Source organism: Zootoca vivipara, chromosome 3 (assembly GCF_965207765.1).
Source record: "Zootoca vivipara chromosome 3, rZooViv2.hap1.1, whole genome shotgun sequence".
Taxonomy (NCBI): Eukaryota; Metazoa; Chordata; class Lepidosauria; order Squamata; family Lacertidae; genus Zootoca; species Zootoca vivipara.
The window spans coordinates 103,463,913-103,490,669 of record NC_142586.1 but is presented as its reverse complement, the minus strand read 5'-3'; the positions used below and the strand labels follow the sequence as shown (position 1 = coordinate 103,490,669).

Sequence of the window (26,757 nt, the reverse complement as noted above, 5' to 3'; positions counted from 1 at the left end):
TTCCACGTTAGCTTGCGCGGGCAACTGCCCCTCGCAAGCCCCGCACATGGGAGATTCCGGGAGCGCCTTTCCGAATCACTCCCGGAAGTGTATTGAAAACCCCCTTTGGGCTGCCTCTACCTAACGAGCGGGGAAGAGTCGTCGGGTCCTAACGGGAAGGCCCCCTCTACCGGGAAGGAGAGGCTGTCTTCGATACTGCTTGCAGCGCATACTGAAAATATGGCTAGGCGAGTCGAGGTTCGTCCCCTCCCTCATACCTCACTGACCGCCGCGAAACGGAGCCGGTGATGGGTGCCGCGTCCTGGAGATTTTAAGATCTCGGGCAAACGCGCGGGCACCAAGTACGGTGGCCGAGGAGGATCTTCGACAACATGGCGGCCGCCATAGCTGCGGTGGCTCAAAGAGCCTGCAACGCCGGAGCCATCAGAGCCGCGTGGAGAGGTGAAGCCCCCTTTTTACTTATTCTTGCTTCTTCGGCGGGGTGGGGAAGCTGTTGGCCTCCGGCTGCTCTCGCCCTTCGAGGCGGCGGTTTGTGTACCTCGTACGTTCCCCTCGCCTGACTCTGGCCAGATCCTGCCACCTCCCATCGCCGCCGCCTTGGGCCTTGTGGTCCTCGGTTCCGCCAGGCAGCGGAACCCCAGACAGGTCCCCGTCGCGAGGGTTCCTCACTCGCGAGCGACCGTGCAGATAGGATAGGATCGCACGTGTACCTGGGAGTAAAACCCCATTGAGTACAACAGGGCTGACGTATGCAATATATTTATCTGTAAACCGCCTCCAGCCCCTGCTGGAGTGGGGGAATGTGTTGTTTAGCCGTTTAGTCGTGCCCGACTCTTCGTGACCCCATGGACCAGAGCACGCTAGGAATAATGTAGGGCATAAACAAAGGAGCCATTTGGCGCCTAGATTATATATCTGAGTTTCTAACACTGCTCTGTTTAACATAGCCCCCCACCCCCACCCCAGTAAACGTACATAGTTTTTCTCTGCAGGAGGCTGACACATTATGCCAATGATCCATCTAGTTCAGTAGATGTGGTGTTAAGACTTATAACTTACACCATTCCTGAGCAACAACCACGCTCACTTGCAGTCAAACAACCCCTGGAGGTCATCACATTGGTAACCAGTTGGCTGTGCTGGCTGGCAGTGGATTTTCATAGTTTTAAACCTAGATCTTTTCCAGCCGTCCTTAGAGATGCCAAGGACGTTTAAACTACAATGTTTTGCATGCAAAGCATGTGTTCCCTTCCTGTCTCCTGTTCAGATCTCCCCCAGCTGTGAACTTAAAGCTGTGACCCACTGCTGCTGTTGAGCTGAAACTCCCAATAGCCCCAGGAATCTTATATATCTTATACAGTATATGCTGACTTGAGAGTTAATGCACACTACGAACATTCACAAGCTATGTTATTTCTGCTTTAAATGTCACCACACCCATTCTAGCTATTTTTGGAGAATGATACACCCCAACTTGCCTGCTTCCAGATCTATAAAATTGCCCCTTTTCAAGAAATGAACTTTGAGACTGGCAAGGTTTTCCTATACGTTACATGGAAAAGTTTTGTTCTATAGCCGTGTCTCTCTTTTTTAAGGTTGCAACCCTAACCCTACTCAGAGTAACCTCTGCTGAACTCAGTAGGATTTACTTCTGAGTTTACATTATGAAGATTGAACTGTTGCGAACAAGTGACAGAAAAAAGAATCTTGCTGCATTTGAATCAGACTTAGGGACCCAGGTGGCGCTGTGGGTTAAACCACTGAGCCTAGGGCTTGCTGATCAGAAGGTCGGCGGTTCGAATCCCTGTGACGGGGTGAGCTCCCGTTGCTCGGTCCCAGCTCCTGCCCACCTAGCAGTTCGAAAGCACGTCAAAATGCAAGTAGATAAATAGGAACCGCTACAGCGGGAAGGTAAACGGCGTTTCCATGTGCTGCTCTGGTTCGCCAGAAGCGGCTTTGTCATGCTGGCCACATGATCTGGAAGCTGTACGCCGGCTCCCTCGGCCAATAATGCGAGATGAGCGCGCAACCCCAGAGTCGGTCACGACTGGACCTAATGGTCAGGGGTCCCTTTACCTTTTTAATGTGTTACCTGATATTGCCTCGCTGCCACTGTAACATGAACTGGAATAAAAACCATTTGAATGCATCTGTTCACAGGAGACATAAATAATGCAGGATTTGGAACCCTTTCCACATGGTCATTGATTTATTTAAAAAACTTAGTGCAAGTACATTTAATACTGCGTTTTGGCCATTCAGCAGCTGCTGCAAAAGTGGGAGAGGGGCTCAGAAGCACTTAAAGTAGCCGATGAAATCTGTGCTAGAAAGGCACTTGAGTAAATGGTAGAAGTGAAGGACTGTTCTTAAGTCTGAAGGTGATGCTGGCACATGGGTTTGCCCTAGGGCCACCTGCTTGCCTATTCCTTCAGTAGGAGAACCTCCTTTGCTTTTATGAGCAACATTTGCTTAACATTGTAGGCTTTTATTTATATATAAAAAATATTACTACAATACACTACCCACTCCCTTAAAATATTGATGCGGTTTGCAACAGTGACCCTGCTCCTTCACATAACTTTCTTAAGAGTTAGAACAAATTACAGTTGGAGAGGCTAGGACCTTTTCTTTACTTAGGGGCAAGAGTGGGCAACCTCATCGCCCTAAAGCGCTGCATGCAGCATGTGGATTAAGGGCCTCAGATGGAGAGCAGGCCTGGCAATGGGAAGGACCAGGGACTAATCCCCACTCCAGCATTCCATTACCCTGAATCACTCTCGTGCACAGCCTTCCTCCCCTACCCCTTCTTCCTGCTCCACCTCAGTGTGTGGAAGCTTCCACCGCATTGAGATGCCACCACAGCTCCCCTTCCCTGTCACCTGACTTAGTGGTTCTGAGACTTATTTTCCACAGACACTGCTGAGGATCTTGGCAGACCCCTTAATTATTTTTCTGCCTGTTGCAGCAGCTGTATTTTTATTGCTTCTTTTGTGTATATTCTGTGGAATTCAAGCTGTAATATGAGGGTCTGAAACTAAGCCTTATGAGGAACGGTTGAGGGAGTTTGGTATGTTTAGTCTGGAAAAGAGGAGACTGAGAGAATATATGAGTTGTTGTTGTTTAGTCGTTTAGTCGTGTCCGACTCTTCGTGACCCCATGGACCACAGCACGCCAGACACTCCTGTCTTGCACTGCCTCCCGCAGTTTGGTCAAACTCATGTTCTTAGCTTCGAGAACACTGTCCAACCATCTCGTCCTCTGTCGCCCCCTTCTCCTAGTTCCCTCCATCTTTCCCAACATCAGGGTCTTTTCCAAGGATTCTTCTCTTCTCATGAGGTGGCCAAAGTATTGGAGCCTCAGCTTCACGATCTGTCCTTCCAGTGAGCACTCAGGGCTGATTTCCTTCAGAATGGATAGGTTTGATCTTCTTGCAGTCCATGGGACTCTCAAGAGTCTCCTCCAGCACCACAATTCAAAAGCATCAATTCTTCAGCGATCAGCCTTCTTTATGGTCCAGCTCTCACTTCCATACATCACTACTGGGAAAACCATAGCTTTAACTATACGGACCTTTGTCGGCAAGGTGATGTCTCTGCTTTTTAAGATGCTGTCTAGGTTTGTCATTGCTTTTCTCCCAAGAAGCAGGCGTCTTTTAATTTCGTCTTCAAATATCTCAAGGGCTGTCACATGGAAGATGGAGCAAGCTTGTTGCCTCCTGCTCTGGAGGGTAGGAGTCACATCAATGACTTAGTTACAAGAAAGGAGGTTCTGACTAAACACTAGGAAGTACTTTCTGGCAGTAAAAGCTGTTTGACAGTGGAACATTCTCCTTCAGGAAGTGGTGGACTCTCCTTCCCTAGAGGCTTTTAAGCAGATGGGTGGCCATCTGTCATGGATGCTTTAGCAGAGATTCCTGCATTGCAGGAGATTGGACTAGATGACCCTTAAAGTCCCTTCCAACTACAGTTCTATAATTCTATGACCTAAGAAATGACGCAATAAAAATACAATTAAAAACCAATTTGAATGTTTAATGTGATGGGTATGCCATCTCCTGATTTCAATCACAAATCCACAGATCACCAGAATGAAGCTTACAGTTTGGGAACTTCTGGACTGGTCAATAAGCACACGGGGCAGCTGAAGAATGTACAGATCAGCTATTTCCAGTGCCAATTGGCTGGGACGGAGTCCTTTGGACCCCCATGAGTTCCATGGGTTGTCCATATGCCACTTAGGGAGATCTGTTATTGAGAGCCTGAAGCACCCCTGAGCTAGGATTCTCTGAAATAAAGGACACCCATTAATTTGAGGTGTTGCCATATTTTGAAGTACAGTAGTACCTCTACTTACGAATGTTTCTACTTACGAATGGAGCTCCGTCCGCCATCTTGGATGCTGTTTAGATAGGATTTTTTCTACTTACGAATTTTTAGATAGGGTTGCTTCGACTTACGAATTTTTTCTCCCAATGCATTCCTATGGGATTCGACTTACAATTTTTTTTGACTTACAAATGTGCGCTTGGAACGCATTAAATTCGTAAGTAGAGGTACCACTGTAAAAGGCATTTGAGCAATTGTGTGCCTGAAAGGAGGTGAAACATGCACTATGCAGGGTTGTGATTAACCGGGCTGTACATTCCTTTGGGGCTTCTTGTTCAGTGTAATTCTGCTTGTAACACAATTGAACATTTTGCCTTTTGAGATTCTGTTCAGATAAAAGATACAGAAAACTTGAGGTAAAGGAGTTTGTAGCCTGAAGATTAAAATTAATAGGACTGGATGTTTCTGGAGCTACAATCTTGCAGTTTAATCAGGTTTCTTTATACATTAACTTTCCCAGAACATTGCAGCTATTTCAGCCCAGGTGTTTTCTCTTCACAGTCCTGGTGAAAGGGAGCAATTTATAAACAGGCAGAAGCTGCGGGAGTTCCTCCACCTTCCTGTGTGGTTATTCATCAGCCATAACTATTTCTGTTGCTCCCGTTTTAGTTCTGCATATTGAGCGACTCGCTATAAACCAGTAGTTCTCGGTTGTGTTTCAGAGAATCCCAAAGCTCATTGGGATTCTAGGATTCCTCCAGTGAGAAGATCACTTTCTTCAATGCCAGCTTTGCCAATCCATTCAGTCTTCCTGCTTTAATGTGAAGCCGCAAAGAGCAGTCCTCTTCTTTGAAATTTAATCCAAAAATGGGTCTTTGAAACTTGCTGTGAATCTTGCCCTCATTTTCCCCCACCCGAAACCCAGTCGTGCCTTGTCCTGGTGTTGTAGCTAACTAACTTTAATGCAAGTCTATTTTTAAAGTAAGAGCGGAGCATATCAGCATTTCTGTATTGCAGGAAGTTGGACTACAAGACCCTGAGGGTCCCTTCCAACTCTACGATTCTGTGATTCTTGTACTGTAACTTATTGAAATTTGAACTTGTTATGTGAAGTGTTTTAATTAGTGTTGCTGTTTTCATTTATTAGTTGCTCTTTTCAGAAAGGTGAAACTCAAAGTGACTTACAGAAACACAGTAAATAAAAACATGAAAGCCAAGAGTAAAAACAATCTAAAATGCTCACCAATGAGATATATATATAAAAGAGTAGATCCAGTTCAACCCTATTCCACTAAGTCAAAAAATTGTGGAGCAACGACCTGAGTGAATAAGAATGGTTTTTTTGCCTGGCACCTAAACATGGATGTGATGGCACCAGATGTAACACCCTAGGGAAAGCCCTCAACAAGTGGGGAGCCACCACCGAGAAGGCCCTTTCTGGTGTTGCCACCCTCAAAGTGTTCTAAGAATAGAGTTCATAGGGTTGTTGTATTATGCTTACACACAAGTCTCATAGGTTAATTTATTTGTTTTTTGTTTTTTAATTAATGTTTCAACAAAGAAAGTATAATGGTGGGAAAGGGAGGGGGGACCAAGAGGGAGGAGGAGAAGGAAAAAAACCGAAATAGTAAGCTGATATTAAGATACAGTAACCATTCATACATCCATCTTAATTTAAACATATACATTAATAAAAATCATCCAAATATCTAGATAGGTATCCACATAAAAACGATGTTGTTATTTTAAAAAAAGGCTTCCAAGTGTAGCAAGGGCTGTGAGGCCCTCAGAACATTGTGTAACAGGCAGTAGGTGTTTATCCCATTATTATTATTAATTGTATACTGCCCTTCATCTGTAGATCTCAGGGTGGGTCACAACATAAAAATACAATATAAGAAAAGAAAATACATGATAAAAACAAGGAGAAACAAACAAAAGCTAATAACGCCCCCTTCCCCCACCCCATGGTAGCCATAAGGGCTTGCAAAATCTGCTTTTGCTGTCCTGCTAATCACCCGTGAGTGCAATCCTGATAAGGATCTGGCCCATGAAGCCAAAGAGGTTCCCCACTCCTGGTCTTGCCAAAATATTCATAACATGGACTTCTTAGCAGAAACCTATACAAAACAACACCTAGGGGTCAGCAAACTTTTTCAGTAGGGGGCCGGTCCACTGTCCCTCAGACCTTGTGGGGGGCCAGACTATATTTTTTTTGGGGGGGGGGGAATGAACGAACTCCTATGCCCCACAAATAACCAAGAGATGCATTTTAAATAAAAGGACACATTCTATTCATGTAAAACCACCAGGCAGGCCCCACAAATAACCCAGAGATGTGTTTTACCGGACCATCCGAGGGCCGGATTTAGAAGGCGATTGGGCCGCATCTGGCCCCCGTGCCTTAGTTTGGGCACCCCTGACCTAGACTGAGGCTATGAGGATCCAAAAACGCTGTTGGTTAAGAGGTGTTGAGGCAAGTGCTTGATTAACAAAAAGTCTTTTAATTGGTTGGCAACCCTAGTTAAGACTAATGATGATGTTTACTGTGGTGCCTGGTGATGTAAAGAGCACTGAAATCAGTTACCTGCCAGTGTTTATAACTCTTGTGTTCATTATCCAGTAGCTCCTTTCCCTTCTAATCGCCCTTCTGTGCATTTCCCCATCCTCATCCAGCTAAAATCAATTTCTTTATTGGGCAGCTGTTGTAAACTGTTGTCTTTGCCTCATTTCTCCGATTCTGCTATCGGACTTCTCATTGGAATCGGCTCCCTCTCCCTCCATCATGATAATTCTGTTGAAATTGTTTTCACCAAAGGCTTTTTGCCTCCCGTCATGTCTTAATAAGGGTTAAGCACCAGGCAATTGGGTTTCAGTGCCCATTGAGAGCTGGCTGTTAGGCCAGGTGAGCCAGAAGCTCAGGCGTGAACCACACACAAGGATCATGGGAAGGTGCACCATCAAGGGCAAGCAACAGGCATTCATTCATTTATTACATTTGTATACCACATTTTCCTCCAAGGAGCTCAAGATACACGGTTCTCCCCTCCCCCTCCCCATTTTATCCTTACAACATAGCATAGGCTGAGAGACAGTGACTGGTGCAAGCTCACCCATTGAGCACTGTGGTTGAGTGCGGATTCAAACTCTCGTCTTGAAGGTCCTAGGCCAACACTCTAGCCCAGGCACCCCCAAACTTCGGCCCTCCAGATGTTTTGGACTACAATTCCCATCTTTCCCGACCACTGATCCTGTTATCTAGGGATCATGGGAGTTGTAGGCCAAAACATCTGGAGGGGGCCGCAGTTTGGGGATGCCTGCTCTAGCCCAGTGTTTCTCAAACTACATCCTTTCTGCGGCATCCCTGTGGGGCTCAGGAGCCCAGCTATGTCACCCCTTGCCTGCAGAACTGGGAGGCAGAGATGCAAGAGGGCATCGGAGGAGGGATGGAAGGAAAGAGGGACAGAGGCCAGCGTTGCTCGAGGCACCCCTGACCATCATTCAAGGCACCCTGGTTGAAAACCACTGTCTTATGGGGATGATTTGACATTGGGGATGCAGCATAAATAAATCAGTTAGATTAATAGATCTAAAGCCTATTAATATTTCTGTTAATAAATCTAAAAATAGTGTCCCCAATTAATTTGGCAGCCGGGGTTTCAAAAATCATTCATCATTCTTAATGCAAAAACGGCAAGTGGCAGGATTGTCTTAGAGAAGAGACATTCCCCCTTTTCTAAGAAGGCAGGTGCATGCATTTGTCAAAAAAAAAAAACCAAGTAAAATGTGCTTCCTTTTCTTCTTCAGAAGCATTATCTTATTTACATTAATTTAATTTATCAGCTAACACAGGCATCCCCAAACATCGACCCTCCAGATGTTTTGGGCTACAATTCCCATCTTTCCCGACCACTGATCCTGTTAGCTAGGGATCATGGGAGTTGTAGGCCAAAACATCTGGAGGGCCGCAGTTTGGGGGTGCCTGAGCTAACATTTCTTTAACTGGGTGACATCCCTGTTGGTTAGGTTAACCTCTCTTTGCTTCTCTCCCCAGGCTACGCCTTGATTCCAGGGTCTGGAGTCCATTATCAGTATGCTACCTTGGCATGTGCTTTACAGACCCATTGCTACATTTCCAGCCCCCGCGACGTGACAGTGCAGCCGTGCAGGCACAGCAGCTTCTTCAACAAATGTAAGTCTTGTAAACGACAGGTGCTGCGGCTTATAACCAGAAACAACATTTGCGTAGCTTTTCTCCCCTCTCAGGCCACCGTCCTGTATCCATTTAACCTGCCCATTGAAACCCTTGAAGCTGAGCCTATGTAACTGGGTACCAACTTGATTTCAGTAGGAGGGAGTTGAACACATACTTAAGCTGCACACATCCTGATGTGCTCGCTCGGGACTTCGTGTCCTCCATGGAAACCATGAGACTGTCTTAGTGCATCAGAGGCCTAACATGTGTAGCCAGAGATGAAATTGCTCAGATTCACGCAGAATTGGATGCCAGAGTGAGTCTTGAGGAAACATCCAAAGCCCCATCTCGTCAGGTTATTGCGGATCAGTTTGATTTGTAGCAATCTGAGAATGTGTAGGTGGTATAAGAAGAAGACTTGTGTGGGCCCACAAGTGCTGAGCAACTATCACCCAGTCACCAATATCCCCCTTTTAGGCAAGGCGTTGAAGTGGGCAGTGGTGATCCAACTGCAGGCACATTTATATAATTTACCTGGGCCCTTTTCAGTCTGGCTTCATGCCTGGATAGGGTGCTGTAAGGCTGTTGTTGTTGTGGCTACTCTTGAGTAAAGACGCCCAAGTCCGCTCTGTCTTTAAGAGTTTTATTGTGCATAGTATTTACAGTGCAGAGATAGCGGAAAACATGACCTCTCAGTCACTCGCAGAATCCGGGAGAGGACGTTTCCGGCTGCAGGACCAGCATAAGAGTTTGGGCACCCCGAAACACCTCTTCCCGACCTTACGTTTAGTGGCGCGCCTTGATTTGGGCGCCGGAAGGGGCTGCCTGTTCCACTCCACCTCTTGGTCCAGGCGGCGCAAGGGCTCTCCAACATCGCTGAGTCCTGACCCCTCCGTCCTGCTAACTTCCTGATTCCCCTCACCTGACCTGCTGCTGCTGCTCTCACTGGGGGAAGTGCTGGTCAGCGGGGGGAGGGGGGGAGGTTCCCTGTAGGAAGGTCCCCTGACAGGTACCAAAGCTGCCTCAGTTGTGCTTGTTAAAGCCCTTAGGAGACGGACGGAGGAGTGGTTTTCTTTGACCTTTCCTCAGCTTTTGATACCATCAAGAAAAGTACTGTTGGATCAAGCCAAAAGCCCAGTCAGGCACGCCCAACAGGTAGATCATGATCTACTGGTAGATCACTGGACGTCTGGTAGATCACTTGTTGTTGTTTAGTCATTTAGTCGTGTCCGACTCTTCGTGACCCCATGGACCATAGCACGCCAGGCACTCCTGTCTTGCACTGCCTCCCGCAGTTTGGTAGATCACTGGTTCTCCCCAAAGAAGTTCAACAACTTTGACCTGAACCTCAAAAAAGGGGGAAAGGGAGTAGATCACTGCCAGTTTATAACTCTGTGAGTAGATCACAGTCTCTTGGGAGTTGGCCACCCCTGATATATATAAAAACAGTAAGTTGATCCCAACTCTTTATTTATTTGCTTATTATTTGTATTCAGCGTGGTTCGTATTTTAAGACAAGGGTTGGGAACTACTGGCCCTCCAGATGTTGCTGAACTGCATAGTGGCGTAGCATTGGGGGGGGGGGCAGAGCGGCAATGTCCCCAGGAGCAAAATTCTGGAGGGGCGCAATGGCCATGCTCTCTGTCCTCTGGGCTGCCCAAGCCAGAAGGAAGAAAAAAGCACACAGCCACTGTCAACAGCAGCGCCAGCAGCCATGTGCCTTGCCAGCTCCGCACACCCCATCCTCTGGCCCGCAGCTCCACCCCAGCTGCCCAGTCCACTACGGGGGGGCATAACACTTTCCCCATTCCGGGCACCAGAAGCCCACGCTACACCACTGGAACTACAGCTCCCATCATCCCCAGCAAGCATAGCCAATAGCCAGGGGTGATAGGGGTTGTACTGCAGCAACCTATAGTGGGGCAAAGTTTCCCCACACCTGGTTTAAGATAACATTTATTACACCCAGTACACAAGTGTGAAGGGAAAATAAGTGCAAGGAGGCACCTTTGCATGTGATTGAACTTTGAGAGGAGGGGCAAAATAACAGATGGTCCCAGCTGAGCTGGCAGAGAAGGCCATGCTTTGGATCGATTGGATAAGCCCTCCTGGATCTGACCAAAGCCTTATCTAGAAGCAGCATCCTGTTTTCAGAGTGGCCAACCGGATGCCTATGGGAAGCCCTCAGGCAGGGCACTCTCTCCCTATAATTCCCCAGCAGCTGTCATTCAGAGGCATGCTGCCTCCGATCTTGGGAGGTAGCATCCAGCCTGGAGGTAGTATCCAGCCATCACAACGTGTTATCAGTCTCTTGTCACAATCTGCCCTTTTTGCTTTGTGATAGTTAACCGTAAGGAGCCGAATGCCTCGTGCACGCTTTGGTTTCCATGGCGAACATTTGAAGGCCCTCTTCTGTGTCCCTGTGGCTAGTTAAGAGCTCAGAGCTGGGGATTTAGGGGAAATCACACGAAGTGATCAATGTCCTTTGACGCTGGCTGGGCACTGGCACGGTGTGAGGTGTTGCAGGAGACTGGAAGGAGCACTTAGCGGCATTGTCGCCACAAGCTGTGAATTGATTCCCTTCTGTTTCCCTTCCTTTCTGCCTTGACTGTGGAAGATGGAGAGGAAGCTGGGTTGGGGAGGGAGCATGGCTGCTCCCTTTTCAGAAGTGATGATTCACATGGCTGATGGGAAGGGAGGAAAATAAGTTAAATACAGGATACAGGATGCCAGGGGAGGTGAGAGGAAAATAAGAGTCCCTGTCTGGGTTGGGGTCTGAGAAGGAAGTGTTACTCGAAAAGGAAGCTGAGCAAAGAGTAGATGGAAGAAATCTGTGGACCAATTTGCAAGCAATTTTTGACACAGGCTACCGTCAGTGCAGTCATTCTCAGTCTGCATATGTCTCTGCAATCATATGGAGAAAGACCTGTCTGGACCTGGCCTGGGCTTTCTGGACCTGCCCCCTCATTATAGTAATCTTAACCTTGAGGGTAAAGCCAGTTAGGAGGGAAATTCAGCAGAGCATCTGCTCTGCATTCAGAAGCTCCTCAGCATCCCCAGGTAGGGCTGTGATCGCCCTACTTCTGAAATCCTGGAGAGACACTTCCAGTCAGGGTAGACAGCATTGAGCTATATGGACCAATGGTCTCCATATGAGGCAGATTCCTACATTCCCATGAGTGGGTATTGAAGTTGGTAGCCACTTGTCTGCTCAACTGCAGCCCATCTTCGTAGCCATGTTTCCGGACACACACTCATGATTTGGTAGGCATTCATATTTAGCAAGCCATGATGATGATGATGATGATGATGATGAAAGATTGTTGTGAAGATGATGTGAGCTTTATCATTATGCATCCAGAGCCTTAATAGGTCAGGCTACAGACCCAAGATGCCCGTGACCTCGTTTTTTATCCCTTAGATTAAATGACACCTGAGTTTTCCCCACCCCACCCTTGAATTGCTGCTGTTAAGAATTAGGATGAGTTGTGTCCGATATCTGTTTCAGTGACAGCTGATCAGCTCTGGAAAGGCGTTTTGGCAGAGAGCGGTGCCAGTGGAAGGAAAGGAAGAGGGAAGAGGACCAAGAAGAGGGTGAAGAAGGATCTCAATAGAGGCCAGATCATTGGTGAAGGTAAATCCACAACATAAGCAAGAGGACAGAAACCTCTTTATTCTTATCGGGTCCCTCCAAGAGTGAACTCTGGTTCCACTCCCATCAGCACTCAACACCAAACCAGGGCTGCTGAGATGCGAAAGAGAGGTATCTGCATGCTTGGGGGGACCCCAAGTTTTGCAGAAGTAATACATATAAATAATTTGAAACCCTGTTGAGGGCACACACAAACACACACACACAAACAACCAGCTCCGGGAGAACATAGTTAGCCACAGAATGCTAAGTCTAGGAGGTGTGTAAACAAGAAATTAAAAAATGCTCTCTGTGTGAATATTTGATTCTGCAGTGTGCACAGCGAGGTTTGGGTACTAATTCCGCATGTTCGTATAAGTGATTTTTTCACATAGCGGATGTTAGTAAAGCGAGACCTGGGCATACTGCATTTTATTTGTTTTGTAATACATCCTGTCCCCCAGTCCTAAAATGGGACACACCCACACCCAAGTTGGCTAAATAAATATTGCTTATTGCATTTCGTTCCCTGAATTCATCCTCTTCTGTATTTTATCTCAGTGCACACTGCTTTGTCAGCTAAAGCAGGTTATATATCTGCAAACAGAGAAATAAAATGTATTTATTATCAATATACTTCGTGCATGCTGTTTTCCTTAATTGTAGTTTATCTCCCCACCCCACCCCACCATAGCTGCCAAGTTTTCCCTTTTCTCGCGAGGAAGCCTATTCAGCATAAGGGAAAATCCCTTTAAAAAGGGGATAACTTGGCAGCTATGCACCCCACTCATCCTAAAAAGCAGTTGAATCTTAACACTGGATAGTGCTTGTTGTACAGCTTCAGCTCATTTCACAGTTACGGCTGTGATCTAGGAAGTACCCTAAGTCGTTCTTGTGCTCTCCGACTGCCTTAGGACGCTCAGGTTTCCTCTGGCCTGGCCTCAACACTCCGATACTGAAACAAGGAGCGGTCCAGGCCATTGATCAGCGGGATGAAGAGGAGCAGAAGAAGCTGCAAGCAGAAAGGCTCCGTCTGCGGGAAGAGTTGGAGAGGAAAAGAAAGATAAAGGTGAAGAGGGAGAGAGGATGGACTGGAAGATCTTGGGGAGGTATCAGCCTAGGACCCCCGGATCCAAGTCCTACTGGAGGTGAGATAACTAGGTGCATTCTAGTTGTTTAATTTATTTCATAAAACTCATTCCGTGCATGTCTGTGTAGCTCAGTGGTAGAACATCTGCTTTTCTTAAGGCAGTATTGGGGTTGCTAATAACTCCCTTAAGAAAAGGTTTCTATAAGCTACAGTTTGATCAGGGGTGGGGAACCTCGGGTTTAGGGGGTTATGTATGGCCCTCTAGGCATCTCTGTCCAGCCCTCAAGACTCTCTTCTGTTAAATAAAACACTATACAGTGTCATGTGTCATGTGTTGTTGTTCGTCCGAGGTTGCATTTACCTAATTTTAAGGCCTGCTAAGGAACAGGTCGCTGTTATTATGTCCCGATATGTAAAAATCACAGAATTCAAAGAAGGGGTACTTCCTTTTTCCCATGATTGTCATCTGAACTTATGAGTACTGTATCTTTAAAAAAAAAATGTGGGCAACCTGCCTGACTGCTCAACGCGGTTTGCAATGGACAATTGAAAAATATACAGATAAAACAACACCAAGAACCTAGGAAGCTGCCATATATTTGGTCCATCTAGCTTAATACTGCACACACTAACTGGCAGCAGCTTTCCAGGGTTTCAGGCAGGAGCTATCCCCAGTCCTGCCTGGAGATGCCAAGGATTGAACCCGAGACCTTGTGCATGCAAAACAGATGCTCTTCCACTGAGCTGTGGTCCTTCCTTGATCAACCTAAAGAGCCATAGAAGGCTGTACACAGTGACTCGGGCAGTCGATCTGTTTAACTCAGAAGTACTTCTCTGGCTGGCAGTGACTTCCCAGGGTCTCCGACAGACAATTTATCTTCTTGAGCCGGAGGTGCTGAGGATGGCACTCAGGGGCTTCTGCATGCAAACCATGCGCTCTGCCGCTGAGCTATGGCGCTTTGGGTTCAGAGAGGTTTCTGGCGTTTCAGAGCGATGTGTCTGATGTGACATGCTGCTTGCCCACGCTCTGCCCGCCCGCCTGCCAGTGGGAGTTGGCAGCTATGCCGGACGTGCCTTGCAGAATGCCGTCCTCATTTCCAGCACATCCACTGCAGTCCCATCAGTTTCCTGGAGCAAGTCCTCAACACCTGCAGCGGGCAGAACTGGGGGGGAATGGGTGCCGTGTGGCCAGCATTTAGAAGCCTGGCCTGTTTAAAGTACTTTGGCTCAGCGCTGTTCCCTTAACGCTTCAGAGATGTTGCTGTGATTGCATCTGACTGATTACAGGCTCTCCCACCCTGGCAGCCTTTTCAATTGAAATGCAGAGCAAGGTGGCTGTTAACTCTGAGACATGACTTGATTTGAAGCGCCTGGGGTGGTTGTGCGTCTCCCCATCCCACCCACCGCAAAAAACAACTTCCCTCTGTCGCTGTGCAAGCAGCATGTGTTGGATAAGACCTGAGCCTGTTTATTTGTTTGATTTGAATCATTGCAAACTGTTTGATAGCTGGTCATTCAGCGTGCTCATTTCTAGAGCAATACCCTACTGTGGTGTCGGCACGGTACATGTGAGCCGTTTATTAGCCTGGCTGCTCCTGTTAGACCTTAAAACACTCTGCGATCTACGCCTGACTGCTCAGCCAGCTTATACGGTATCCCTTTGGCCAATAGCACGTGCAAGGAGGCAGCTCTAAATTTAGCCGAAAAATGTCATTGTCTGTACGCAATCTGTTCACTTCCTAACGTGGCATGCTAGTTTTAACACTTTGCAGAGCTTATAGCAGTGGGAAAGCAGCAGGAGGAGCACAATAACATTGGGACTTACCACGTTCATAAAACAGCCCTCCTTGTCTCGCCCATTCTTCTTCCCTTTGCCACAAATGCACAAGCGGAGTTGAAATTTGGGCCACATCTGCTCTATTCCCTTTTAAGCACCATTGCGCCACTTCAACAGTCACGGCTTCCCCCAAAGATTCCTGGGAACTGTAGTTTGTTATGGGTGCTGAGAGTTGATAGGAGAGCTATACAGAGCTATACTACTCAGAGTGGTTTAATCATCAGTCCCTCTTCCCTGGGAACTCTGCATGAGTTGATTGTGCTTGAATCAGACCTAGGCGAGGTAACATTTTTATGCAGTTATATATATGGAGATGATACATTTATGTGTATGTGAGTTGACTTGCATTTTCTTTACCGACAGAAACATACGAAGATTTCGACTCCAGGGTGATTGAGGTAAGCGCTGCAAAACATCTGCAGGGATTCGCACCTTAAACACAAAATGCTTCTAGTCTTATCATCCTTTGACTATAACTCACTAGTAATGGGAGCTGGGGAATTCTGAAGTAGCGTTATTGCAGCTGCGGAGTAAAGTGTGCTATTCCTTTGGCTCTTGCTACAACGCCCAGTTCAAAGGACTCTTGGATAGAGTTCAAAGGCTGCGTAGCTGCAAAGTCAACCATTAGGTTAGCCACTAGAATTAGAGAATTATGGGGTTGGAAGGGACCCAAGAGTCATCTGTTCCAAGCTTGAGAGAGGGGGGGGGGTTCTCCAAATGTCTTTTCTAATTTGCGTTCTTTCACCCCGGTAACGAAGCCATGAACAGAACAGCTTTTGACTCTCTGCTCTTGGAAAAGCAATAAGTAGGTTGGAATCCATCCCACCTTACCGTTGCCTTGTTTGCATAGGTGTATTAGCTAGGGATTCCTTCTACCTGGTGCATTCATGTCATCCAGGGACTAGGAATTCAGGCCCAATAACCAAATACAGCCCTGCAAGCCTCTCTGCCTGGCTCTGCGGACTCTCTTCAAAGCACATCTCTTTGTCAGCCATGCCCCCTCTCTTAGGCCCATCACCGACCCGCCTTCACACCCTCCTTTGAAAAAATATGAGATTGTTTATATATAGACTTTTTACAAACTATGCATTCAGAGGTTTTTATTTTCACTTCCCTTGCCTGGTGTGTCATATCTCCCTGACGGACCCACCTTTCACTTTCAGAAATGCCGGTGTAATGCTTTAAAAAAAACTTTCAATGAGTGACCACTTGCCCCTGTTCGAATGCCGAAACATTGCTTTTTGTGTGCCATCTCATCGTTCTTTTGCCCAGAGCCAGGATTCAATTTGCATGTGTAATCTATGGGGATTTGCAGTTGGTCACAGCTCCTGTATGATGTACTTGTTTGCAAACGTGTACATCATAGGTCTACTCCTAAAAAAGAAAAGAAAATACACTGTGTGAACTGTTCCTATTGCCACTAGCTCATAGCTTAGTATTAGTGAAGATACTCAGAGGCTGCATTTCAGATTTCATAAAACATTTTGCAGCCTTTCTGAACCTGCTTTCTTTTCCATCGCCTCTTCGGAATGTGCGTTGCGATCTCTCTTTCAAGAGCAGCTTGAAATTGCATCCCATACGCAATTAACTTTTGTACTGAGGTCAGCAGATTGTTGAACCCAGGGTTAGAGCGTTTTCAATAGTGTGCCCGTTTTCGCTTATTGTTACTGGGAAGAAACCAAAGGCACCTAGCAACAACTCGGATCGCAATTCCACGTGGGCTGAAATTTGAATTTCAAAGCAGCATCAGTATCCTCTGGCAGAATTTCAATTATTTCTAGGGTGGGCAGATGGAGGAATTGCAATAAGTGAAATGCTGGGTGCTAAAGGAGGCCTGGCACCTTAATTGCACTTTCAGTTCTGTAACTACAACACAATGTGCTGCACTTGGTTCTTGTTAGAGCTGGTTGAGTGAGTAGAACTGATTGCCAGCAGTAGGTAGGCTGGCATGGGGTGAAGACTCACATAAGAAGAGCTACTGGATCAGGCCAGGGGTCTGTCTAGCCCAGCATTCTGTTCTCTTTGTGGCCAACCTGTAAGAAGCATGAAGACAGGACCAGAGTGCAGCAGCACTCTCCCCCTCCTGCAGTTTTCAGCAGCTGGTAAAGGTAAAGGGACCCCTGACCATTAGGTCCAGCCATGACCGACTCTGGGGTTGCGGTGCTCATCTCGCGTTATTGGCTGAGGGAGCTGGCGTACAGCTTCTGGGTCATGTGGGCAGCATGACAAAGCCGCTTCTGGCGAACCAGAGCAGCACACGGAAATGCCGTTTACCTTCTCGCTGTAGCGGTACCTATTTATCTACTTGCACTTTGACGTGCTTTCGAACTGCTAGGTTGGCAGGAGCTGGGACCGAGCAACAGGAGCTCACCCCGGCGCGGGGATTCGAACCGCCAACCACCTGATCGGCAAGCCCTCGGCTCTGTGGTACTCAGTACTGAGCTGGTACTCAGTAGCATGTTGACTTAAACCGGGGGTCGGCAAACTAAGGACGGGGGGGGGGGCGGATGCGGCCCTCCGGGCTCATTAATCTGGCCTGCGAACCTTGGGGACCCTGCTGCCCAGTCAGTCAGTCCCCTCGCTAAACTGGCGTGGTGCAGGGGCGTGCTGACTTCCGTGACACTGGCGCAGCTTCGGATTGGCTGCAGGAAGCTCCTGCAGCCAATCCGAAGCCGCGGACGCCTCTGGGCAATGCCCTTTCCTTCCCGCTGAGGTGGCTGCATATAGCCAAGAGCCGAGCGGGAGGAAGCGGCAACGGCGGGGAGGCTGTCTCCGCCGCCCAGGCCAGCGGCGTGGGCTCTGCGCCCCGCAGACCCCTGGCCAAGGCAGAGGATGACAACAACACTGCCAAAGACAAGGTGGCGTTGGCGGCTGAAGCGTGAGTGGTGGCAGGGGGGGTGCTTTCAGGAGGGGGGTGCTTTCAGGAAAGGGTGGTCCAGCCCCCCACAAGGTCTGAGGGACAGTGGACCAACCCCCTCCTGAAAAAGTTTGCTGACCCCTACCTTAAACAGTGGGGGGTACAGGGGTACAGCTCCGCTGGGGCAGGGAGATGCTCCACAGTTTGGTTTCACAGATGCAGCTTGCACAGCTCCAGCCTTGCTGCCACCGGGCCCCAGCACCACCCACTCAACTGTAGCGATGTTGGCATCATGGCAACACCTCTGTGGCTCTGCCCCACCGCACCAGCCACTACTGATTGCCTCTCCCTCTCGCCACCACATCTCCTCACCCCGACCATGGATCTCACAGCCAGCAGTGATTTTCAAGCACAGTAATATGGAAACCCTATGCATATGAACTTCCTGACAGTAAGAGCTGTTCGACAGTGGAATTTGCTGCCAAGAAGTGTGGTGGAGTCTCCTTCTTTGGAGGTCTTTAAGCAGGGGCTCGACAGCCATATGTCAAGAATGCTTTGATGGTGTTTCCTGCTTGGCAGGGGGTTGGACTGGATGGGCCTTGTGGTCTCTTCCAACTCTATGATTCTATGAAATTTAATTTGGTTTAACCTTCATGGCCATGGCTCCTGCAGTGCTCTGGTTGAGAGAGGAGCTGCTGTAACAGGGGAGCTGGAATATGGACTCCTGTGCCTGGACCCCCCCCCCCAATGGCCAAAGAAGGCATTAAGTACAATTGCATGCAACTTCCTCTCCTCTTCTGTAACAAAAAGCAGCCTAGGGAGGCTGTAATTTTAAGTGGAAGTATGGCAGAGGGACAGGAAGCTGCTTAACCCTTTCCTCTCCCGCTGTTTTTCTGTTCAAAATTGCCTCCTTCTCCACTCGCAGGCCCAAAGACACAGATACTCCCATTGGCGAGTATATAAAAAGAGCTCGCTTTTCCTGTTGCAATGTGCCTGTCTTCCTGAGGGATGCCTGTATTATACCTATAGAACTGTGGCATGGGGGGCAGCATTAAAGGGAGGGGGGGTTGCCATTATTATTATTATTGTTGCTGCTGTTATTTTTCATTTCAATACTGCTTTATGTTTTATAACAACAAAAGAATATTGCACACCTGTTTCCCTCAAACCAGTGAGATGGAGAGACGCTTGGAAATATCCAGAGGTGGCGCATTTTTATTGGGCCATTTATATACCTCTCATAGTTAAACAAAACTCTTAAGCAGTTTACAACAGAGGTTGTAAATAAACAGCAAATAACAAAACAGGAAGGAGAGAATTTCTATGTTCTATGAAACTTAACTAAATAGAACATCCTCATCAGTATCAAAATAAACATTGCCACATAAAAATCAGCTGCAAAAAAAATGCAAGGAAAATCCATAGTAAAGGACTAAATCCAAGCATCCTTGAAAGACCAGGAAGCAAAATAATTAAAAATGAAAATGAGATTAAAAAGTACAAATTTCACCTTTTTTTTAAAAAAAAAAACCTTTTCTTTTTTTAAAAAAGAAAATCAACTCATTCTTCCCCACCACCATACATCAATCAGTCATCCCATTATCTTGTGGCTATCAAGAATGTAGAAAGAGACATCAGTTAATGTTGCCTTGTCCTGTGTGTGAACTTCCTGTCCAGGGTACAATTCAACACATCCTTAATCTTCTTTCTTGCAATGCATTGACTTTAATGTTACGCAGGTGTAACATTTCTGAGGCCCAATGTGTGGGATGCTATTGCAACTAAGTTTTACTCGCCGTAGAACTGTTGGCGAGTACAGTCTCAAAAAGTAACTTATTTCTAAAAACCCTCAGTACCGTCTTTCTCACAGAAGTGCGTTGTCAGTCACACTAAGCAATTTTTCTCTCTTTTTTCTGTGTAAAAACATTTAAACTTGCATGTTTCCTTAGGGACAGCTTGAAACATCAGTTCTGAAAACACTGTGGGTGAAACGACCCACAGAAAAATGCAGGAATATATATACAGTATCGCAAAAAATGAATTCAGGCGTCAATCAAAAAGGAATCGAGGGAAATAATTAAATTCCCATCTTTTGGGGGTTGGTTGAGGGTGTATCGCAGAAGAACAAATCCGTTCACAAAAATTAATCCTGTTATTAATTTCTGGTGAAATCTGAATTCATTTATCTGCCTATTTATCCCTTCCTGACCAGGCAAATAGGTGAAACAGACTGGAAGTTGTGGACTCCCCTTCCTCAGAGGTTTTTTAAGCAGTGGTTGGATGGGCATCTCTCATGGATGTTTAGCTGAGATTCCTGCATTGCAGGGGGTTGAGCTAGATGACCTTGGGGGGTCCCTTCCAACTCTGCGATTCTATGAAACCGCTGAAATTGGCATGCCTCCTTCAGCCTAAGAGTGGGAGCAGCTTACAAAGAAGCTGCTTTTGACGTGGAGGGAGCTTCAGCAGAAAGATGAGAGGAAGCCGGCCCGGGGGGGGGGGTTATGTTCAGTCCTTAATCCCTCAGGCAACTGAGCAAGCTGCTACATTTTCCTCCCCATAGGTTTTAGAATAGCAAGACGCTTCCAAAAGAGAAGGGCTGGGTTGTGCAAGCTGCTCAGGGCCACAGATCTTTTATTGCGGATCTGCGCTGACTTAGTCGTTATGAAGTACTTTGAGACCTAATTGACTCTGATGGGCAGTGAAACCTCCCTTTTTTTGTTTTATATACCTGTAGAGAATCATATTTTTATTGCAACTGTAAAGCTGGGTTTTTTCCCCCATCCTTTAAAAAAATAAATACAAGACATCACGGGTTGAGATGCTTCGGTTTTTAAGATTACTGCGTGCTTCTCTCCAAGTAATAAAGGAGGGTGAGTAATGGAAAGTGACAGGTTCCCAAGTACAAAACAGCAGGCGTACAGTAATACAGGGATCTAGTCAACTGTATGTGCCATTCTTTTTATGTTTTAATCGCAGAAAGAAATCCAGTCCTATATCTAGAGTGGCGTCAGATCCATTGCTGCCAGCATACAATAAATAAGTATCTGAGCATCCTTTTCTGATTAGAGAGGAGCAACACAGGAGGTTTGTAGTGAGTTTAGGCAATTGGTCCGTCTAAGTCAGTATTGTCTATACTGCCTGGCAGGGATAGAGCATCTGCTTTGCATGCAGAAGATCCCAGGAATGTCCAGGGTGAGGAATTAACTCTATTGTCAAAAGTACACTTACAAGTTAGGAAAAAGCATGTCCATCAGTCCTACGACGTCTCTCAGCTACTCCTAGGTGTGCATCTGATGAGGCAGTTGCCGCAACAGAGAGGCCCGGTCGCTGAGTGTCAAAGCAAAGTTCAGCAGTGTCAAAGCAATTATTCTTCGACATCAGCTTCGTTGGACTGGTCATGTTGTGCAGATGCCTGATTATCGTCTTCCAAAGCAACTGCTCTATTCCGAACTTTAAAATGGAAAGCGAAATACTGGTGGTCAACCCCGACAACTGGGAAACACTGGCCTGTGAGCGTTCCAGTTGGAGAACAGCCTTTACCAAAGGTGCCATGGACTTCGAAGAGGCAGGGACTTGGGGCGAAAAGGAGAAATGAGCTAAGAGGAAGACACATTTGGCAAACGCTCACCGTGATCTACTTCTGCCGGAAAATCTATGTCTCCACTGTGGAAGGACGGTGTAGATCCAGAATTGGCCTCCAGAGTCGCTTACAACCGTGTTTATGAAAGACAATCTTACTCGGCTAGGAGTGATCGCCAAAGGTGAAGAAGAAGGAGGGCCTGGGAGGCAGTGTAACAGGAGGGGTGGTGGCAGCAGGAGGAGGTGTGGAAGCCCTTCATTTCACACCAGCCTAACCTCTCCCTCCTCCTGCACTTGCTCTCCAGTTCTGCAGTTTCTCCTGCCTCTGACTCTCGTCTCCTGGCTGTTACAGGCTCCCCCAGATTACAGATCCCTTCTCCCATGTCGGTCTCCAACCCTGCTTCTCCCAGTGCCCACTCCTTTCCAGGTATCATTCCTCAGCGTCCAGCCAGTCCCTGACAGCAGAGCTAGGAGAGACCCTGATCTGAAATTCTGCAGAGTTGCTGCCAGTAAGCTTAGACAGTCCTGACCTAGGTTGACCACTGTCTGACTCTGTATAAGGCAGTTCCCTGTGAATCGTAGAGTGAGGAGAAGGAGGACTTTGTGTTGGAGATGCATGGCCCCTTCGTGGAGCTACATTCCCCAGGGCACATTGGTGGGGAGCCATGGCAGTTAAGCAGCTCTGAAACTAGTCTGTGCATATATTATATTTGTCGTGGTTGTTTATTTCGTTTATGAATTGCTTCCTGTGAAGTACTTCGAAGCGATTTCACGGTGCAATAAAATCCTAAAGAAAGCCACTTCTTACATTAAAAAAACCTGTTGCCTGTGTAAAAAAACAACAACCAGTTAAAGCCATTGCATATATGAAAGCAGTTTCAAATTCAATGCAGGCAGAGAATGAGATTTTTTTTAAAAAAAATATCCACTTAAGAGGCTTGTTGGAAAAGGAAGGACTTCAGGAGGCCTCTCTGATGTGTAAACGGGAAGGAGGACTTAAGAATCGGTGCTGTCACACTAAAGACCCAATTCCTACATCATAAAGGAATGATGTGGTAGTATCTCCAGGAGGTCCTCTCCTGCAGAGCACAGCTGTTGGATGGGAATATAATAAGTGAGGCAGGTTTTTAAGTATTTTGGTCCCGAGCTGTAGCAGCACCATTAGCCTAGCTTGGTAGCTAAATGACACATGTAGGCATGTTCTAAGCAGAAGCTTGTATGGAGCAACACGCACACATTCCTTTCTAGCAAGCATCCTGTCCACGGAGGATGGATCTGATCAGGAAACCTTGTGGCAAATTATGCAAGCCTCTTGTTCTGTTTAGACTCCTTCCCAGTTGCAAAGTGGCAGTTCCAGTGCACCTATGAGGCTCCTTCCTCCACCCTCACGGGCAGCTCGGCTTCAAGATTTAAGTTTAAAATTTCACACCAAGCAGGCGACTGCTAGTTTATATTAAGTAATAAAGAGAGCTGCCCCAATGGCAATTTTGTTAGAATTAAATCGGTGCAGCAGGGCTTTTAAGAATGGCAGGGGGCATGTGATTGTCCTTGGGTTCCTACGCTATTGGCAGGCAAAGCATTATGTTTCAAGTGCCTTGGGAGCGAGACATTCGCCATAGGCTGCAGCAGGTAATTAAGAATCCTTCACAGTAACCCAAACTTCTGCAGTAAATGTGTGCTCTGTGCTCTAGGTCTTGGATAATGCATATGATAAGGTGGTAGGAGTTTGTACACAATTATCTGGGTTGGGGAGGAGGCTCCCCTCTCAACTTGCTTGCTTCCCTTTCTGTTAGCAAGGGAAGGGGAGCACACCAGAGTGCTTGAATTTTGGCCTACGCTAATCAGTGTTTCCCTGAAAATTAATTATACCGTAGAAGAAGCCCCTTTGTGAACAAAGATGCCAAAGCAGCATTACTAGTGCTTTATGAACAATGAATCCTAATGCTATCCTTCTGTAAACACTGATTAGCACGTCTAGCTCGTGCAAGAAGATATTAATATTTGCATTCAGGGTTGCTTGCCATTGCTGGCATCTTGTTCCGTTTTAAACAGCGGCACGAACTCATCTCTTAATTTGTACCGTCAGACTTTTCTCATTTGCGGCCCAGTGCGTGTGGCTTCGCCCTCGAGCCCCTAAAATACAATTCGGCCAGAAACGTCCTTGCCCACCCTTGTGCCCGTGACATAAAAGTAGCGCTTGATAGTGGCTTGCGAAATTGCGGAGCTAGCAATTTAAACAGCAGCTGAGCAAGACAAGCAAACCTTAATGAATAGTAAGTGAGCCAGTGTGTGGAATTAAAGCACAAAGAAGTCCCTTGGGATTTTGCTCAAAGGCAAATGAAAGGAGAGTATCCTAAGGACCCGGTGGTGTGTTGAGCAGTTAAGCAACTGTCCTCTTAGCAATGGCAAATTTTGAAGCTGGCATTTCCTTGGTAGCTGGGCTTATCTGCTGTTCTACAAAAGCATTTGGTGACCGCTAGCCACAATGGTTATGTTTTACCTCTGGTGCCCACCCTACCACCCCCACCCCCACAGGAGGAGGAAGAGAAGGAGTATTTTAGGGATCCTTGTCAGCATTCACGTCGCCATCATCTGATTCTGCCCCAATCTGAATGGTATTTGTAGGTAAAGATAAAGGGACCCTGACCATTAGGTCCAGTCGTGACCGATTCTGGGGTTGCGCGCTCATCTCGCATTATTGGCCGAGGGAGCCGGCGTATAGCTTCCAGGTCATGTGGCCAGCATGACAAAGCCGCTTCTGGCAAACCAGAGCAGCACATGGAAACGCCGTTTACCTTCCCGCTGGAGCGGTTCCTATTTATCTACTTGCACTTTTTTGGGTGCTTTCGAACTGCTAGGTTGGCAGGAGCTGGGACCAAGCAACGGGAGCTCACCCCGTCACAGGGATTCGAACCGCCGACCTTCTGATCAGCAAGCCCTAGGCTCAGTGGTTTAATCACAGCGCCACCTGGGTTAGGACTAAACAAAAAACTTCCAAACATCATAGCCAACCAGGCCACATTTGCCTATGATTTCGCCACACCAGCACTTCAGCAGCCACCAAGCCATTCCTTAGAGCTTCCTTGACAGCGAGCTGTTTGATGCGGTCGGACTGTGTGCTCTTCAACAATCGTTTCATGCCATCAGTAGCCTTAGGAATTTCAGCAGGAGTTGAGGGAGCCAGTACCAAAAAGTGGCCAGGTGAGGCTTTGAAAAAGTGATAGCAGCAGAGACAAGCTTGGGCCCTCGGGTGATGATGGCCATCGCCAGCTCCCGCGCTGCCTGCGCCATCCCAAGAGCAAGCCCTGCGCACGTGTGCAGTTGCGTGTGAGTTGAACACGTGTAATTGGGTGGATGCCTGTATGTCCCTGAATGCCACTTGCTGGGAATCCTAAATGGAGAGGATGCTGTTACACTCGGGTCCCGTTTTGGGGCTCTGCAAAGGTCACTGTGAGAACAGGATGCTGGACTAGATGGGCCTTTGGCCTAATCCAGCAGGGCTCTTTTTATATCCGTATGCTGTAGTTGCCCACTTTCGCCTCCAGGTCCCAGGGCAGGCCACAACACTTCAAACGAATTATAGTCATGGTAATAGGATGGGTCCTGAAAACCCCTATCTGAGGAGCTAAGCGTTCACTCCCTTGGCCATGTTTTGAGATTTTGGGTCTTCTCTCTAATGAAACTTCCATTTGTGCAGAGGGTCTGGTATGTTGGGTGTGTTTTCTTTGATTTTTGCCAAATCTTGAAGGCTTACTGCTGGTGGGAACATCTGAAGAGCATGTTACGGGAGAAATGGGAATAATGCTAAAAATGAATTCAAGCTGAACCTCCAAATGGAGATTTTTTCCTCTGCAGGCTGTCTGCATGGGGGTGGGAGGTGGGAATCAATTTTGGGGTATGCTTTGATGCCAAACTGTGCCTGCAGATGGACAACTTCAAAGGGGTGCACTGTCGGCTCCAAACAGCTGAGAGAGAGAAAAGAGAAGAGAGAAGAGAGGAGAGTGGTCTAGTGTTTTTTACATGAGCCACAGCTAAATCAAGAATTTGGGCTGAGCCTGAAGTGCAGAAGGTGCTGATTTGTCGGCTGAATGCTCAGTAGTTGTACCAGGCATGCCCAATCCAAAGAAAGCATTCTGCCGACCAATCACAGGTGCTGATGTTGCAACCCTGTTGGTTCCTCTGGCTCCTAAAAGACCTAAACATTGCTGGTTGAAACTCCAGAGACTCTGATTAGTTGATAATAGAACCTTATATTCAGATCCCTACATTTCTCTTTTCCATTGTTTGAAATGGGAGACTGAACATGCCAAAGTTTATTGATGGCAATAACACGAAGCAGCACTTAACCTGCTTATTAGTGTCAACGAAAGCTGTAACCTGCATTTTCATAATCATGCCTGCCTGCTTCCCCTAATTAAATATAGATTTCTCCCCATGTTCTCCAGAAGATGGAATAAAATAGTTTAAGCAGTAACCTTAAAGTAACCTTTTGCTGTCCTTTTACAAACCTTGTTTCTCCCTTCATATTTCTGCAGTGCTGGTAAATTAAACCTTTCGCCAGTGTTTCTCAACTTGGATCTCCAGCTGTTTTTGTCCAAAGCAGGACAGCCATGCTGGAGCCCATATCATAGAATCGTAGAGTTGGAAGGGGTCACGAGGGTCATTTAGTCCAACCCCCCTGCAATGCAGGAATCTTTCACCCAACATGGGGCTCGGACCCACGACCCTGGGGTCAAGAGTCTCATGCTTTACTGACTGAGCTATCCGTCCTTCTGCCTCTGATCTAGACACCGTGAGACGTTAAAGAACCCTCAGGCTGTATTTGCTGAGTTTAAACCATGGTGCCTGTTAAGAGGAAGAAGAAAAGAGTCACCATTTGCTGTTGGCTCTAGGAGTCATTCTGTCCAGGATCTGTGAACCACAGTGCCAAATAGCATATGGTCTGCATTGCCTTCCTGGTGTGTGGCTCTCCTGTCAAAGAAGAAATGAAATAATTACTGTTTCTTTCCTTTTTTGGTTGGCAGGCTGAGCAGTTGTGGCATGATTAAGTTTGCATTGATGTGTGTGTCTGTCTGTCTTCTCCTCACCCACCTCCCTTTTCATAGCTCGACTAAGGTGGTTACACCACATAGCACCATACTTAGAATTCATTGAATTGTAGAGTTGGAAGGGATCGCGAGGGTCCTCTAGTCCAACCCCCTGCAATGCAGGAATCTGTGGCCCAACATGGGTCTCGAACCCAC

The 26,757-nt window shown here is 47.1% G+C and overlaps 1 protein-coding gene and 1 pseudogene across 1 annotated transcript in view; one reads left to right on the top strand and one right to left on the bottom strand.

The window, feature by feature from the left end:
* Positions 1-343: 343 nt before the first annotated feature.
* Positions 344-26,757, top strand: part of MRPS5 (mitochondrial ribosomal protein S5) — a 46,651-nt gene continuing 20,237 nt past the window's right edge. The window contains exons 1-5 of the mRNA XM_035111084.3: positions 344-441; positions 8,380-8,517; positions 12,029-12,154; positions 13,066-13,299; positions 15,442-15,476. Coding sequence (XP_034966975.3) covers positions 372-441; positions 8,380-8,517; positions 12,029-12,154; positions 13,066-13,299; positions 15,442-15,476 — 603 coding nt within the window. The 5' untranslated portion in view covers positions 344-371. The remainder of the gene's footprint in view (positions 442-8,379; positions 8,518-12,028; positions 12,155-13,065; positions 13,300-15,441; positions 15,477-26,757) is intronic.
* On the bottom strand, positions 24,494-24,805 carry LOC148686392 (ATP synthase F(0) complex subunit g, mitochondrial pseudogene; annotated as a pseudogene).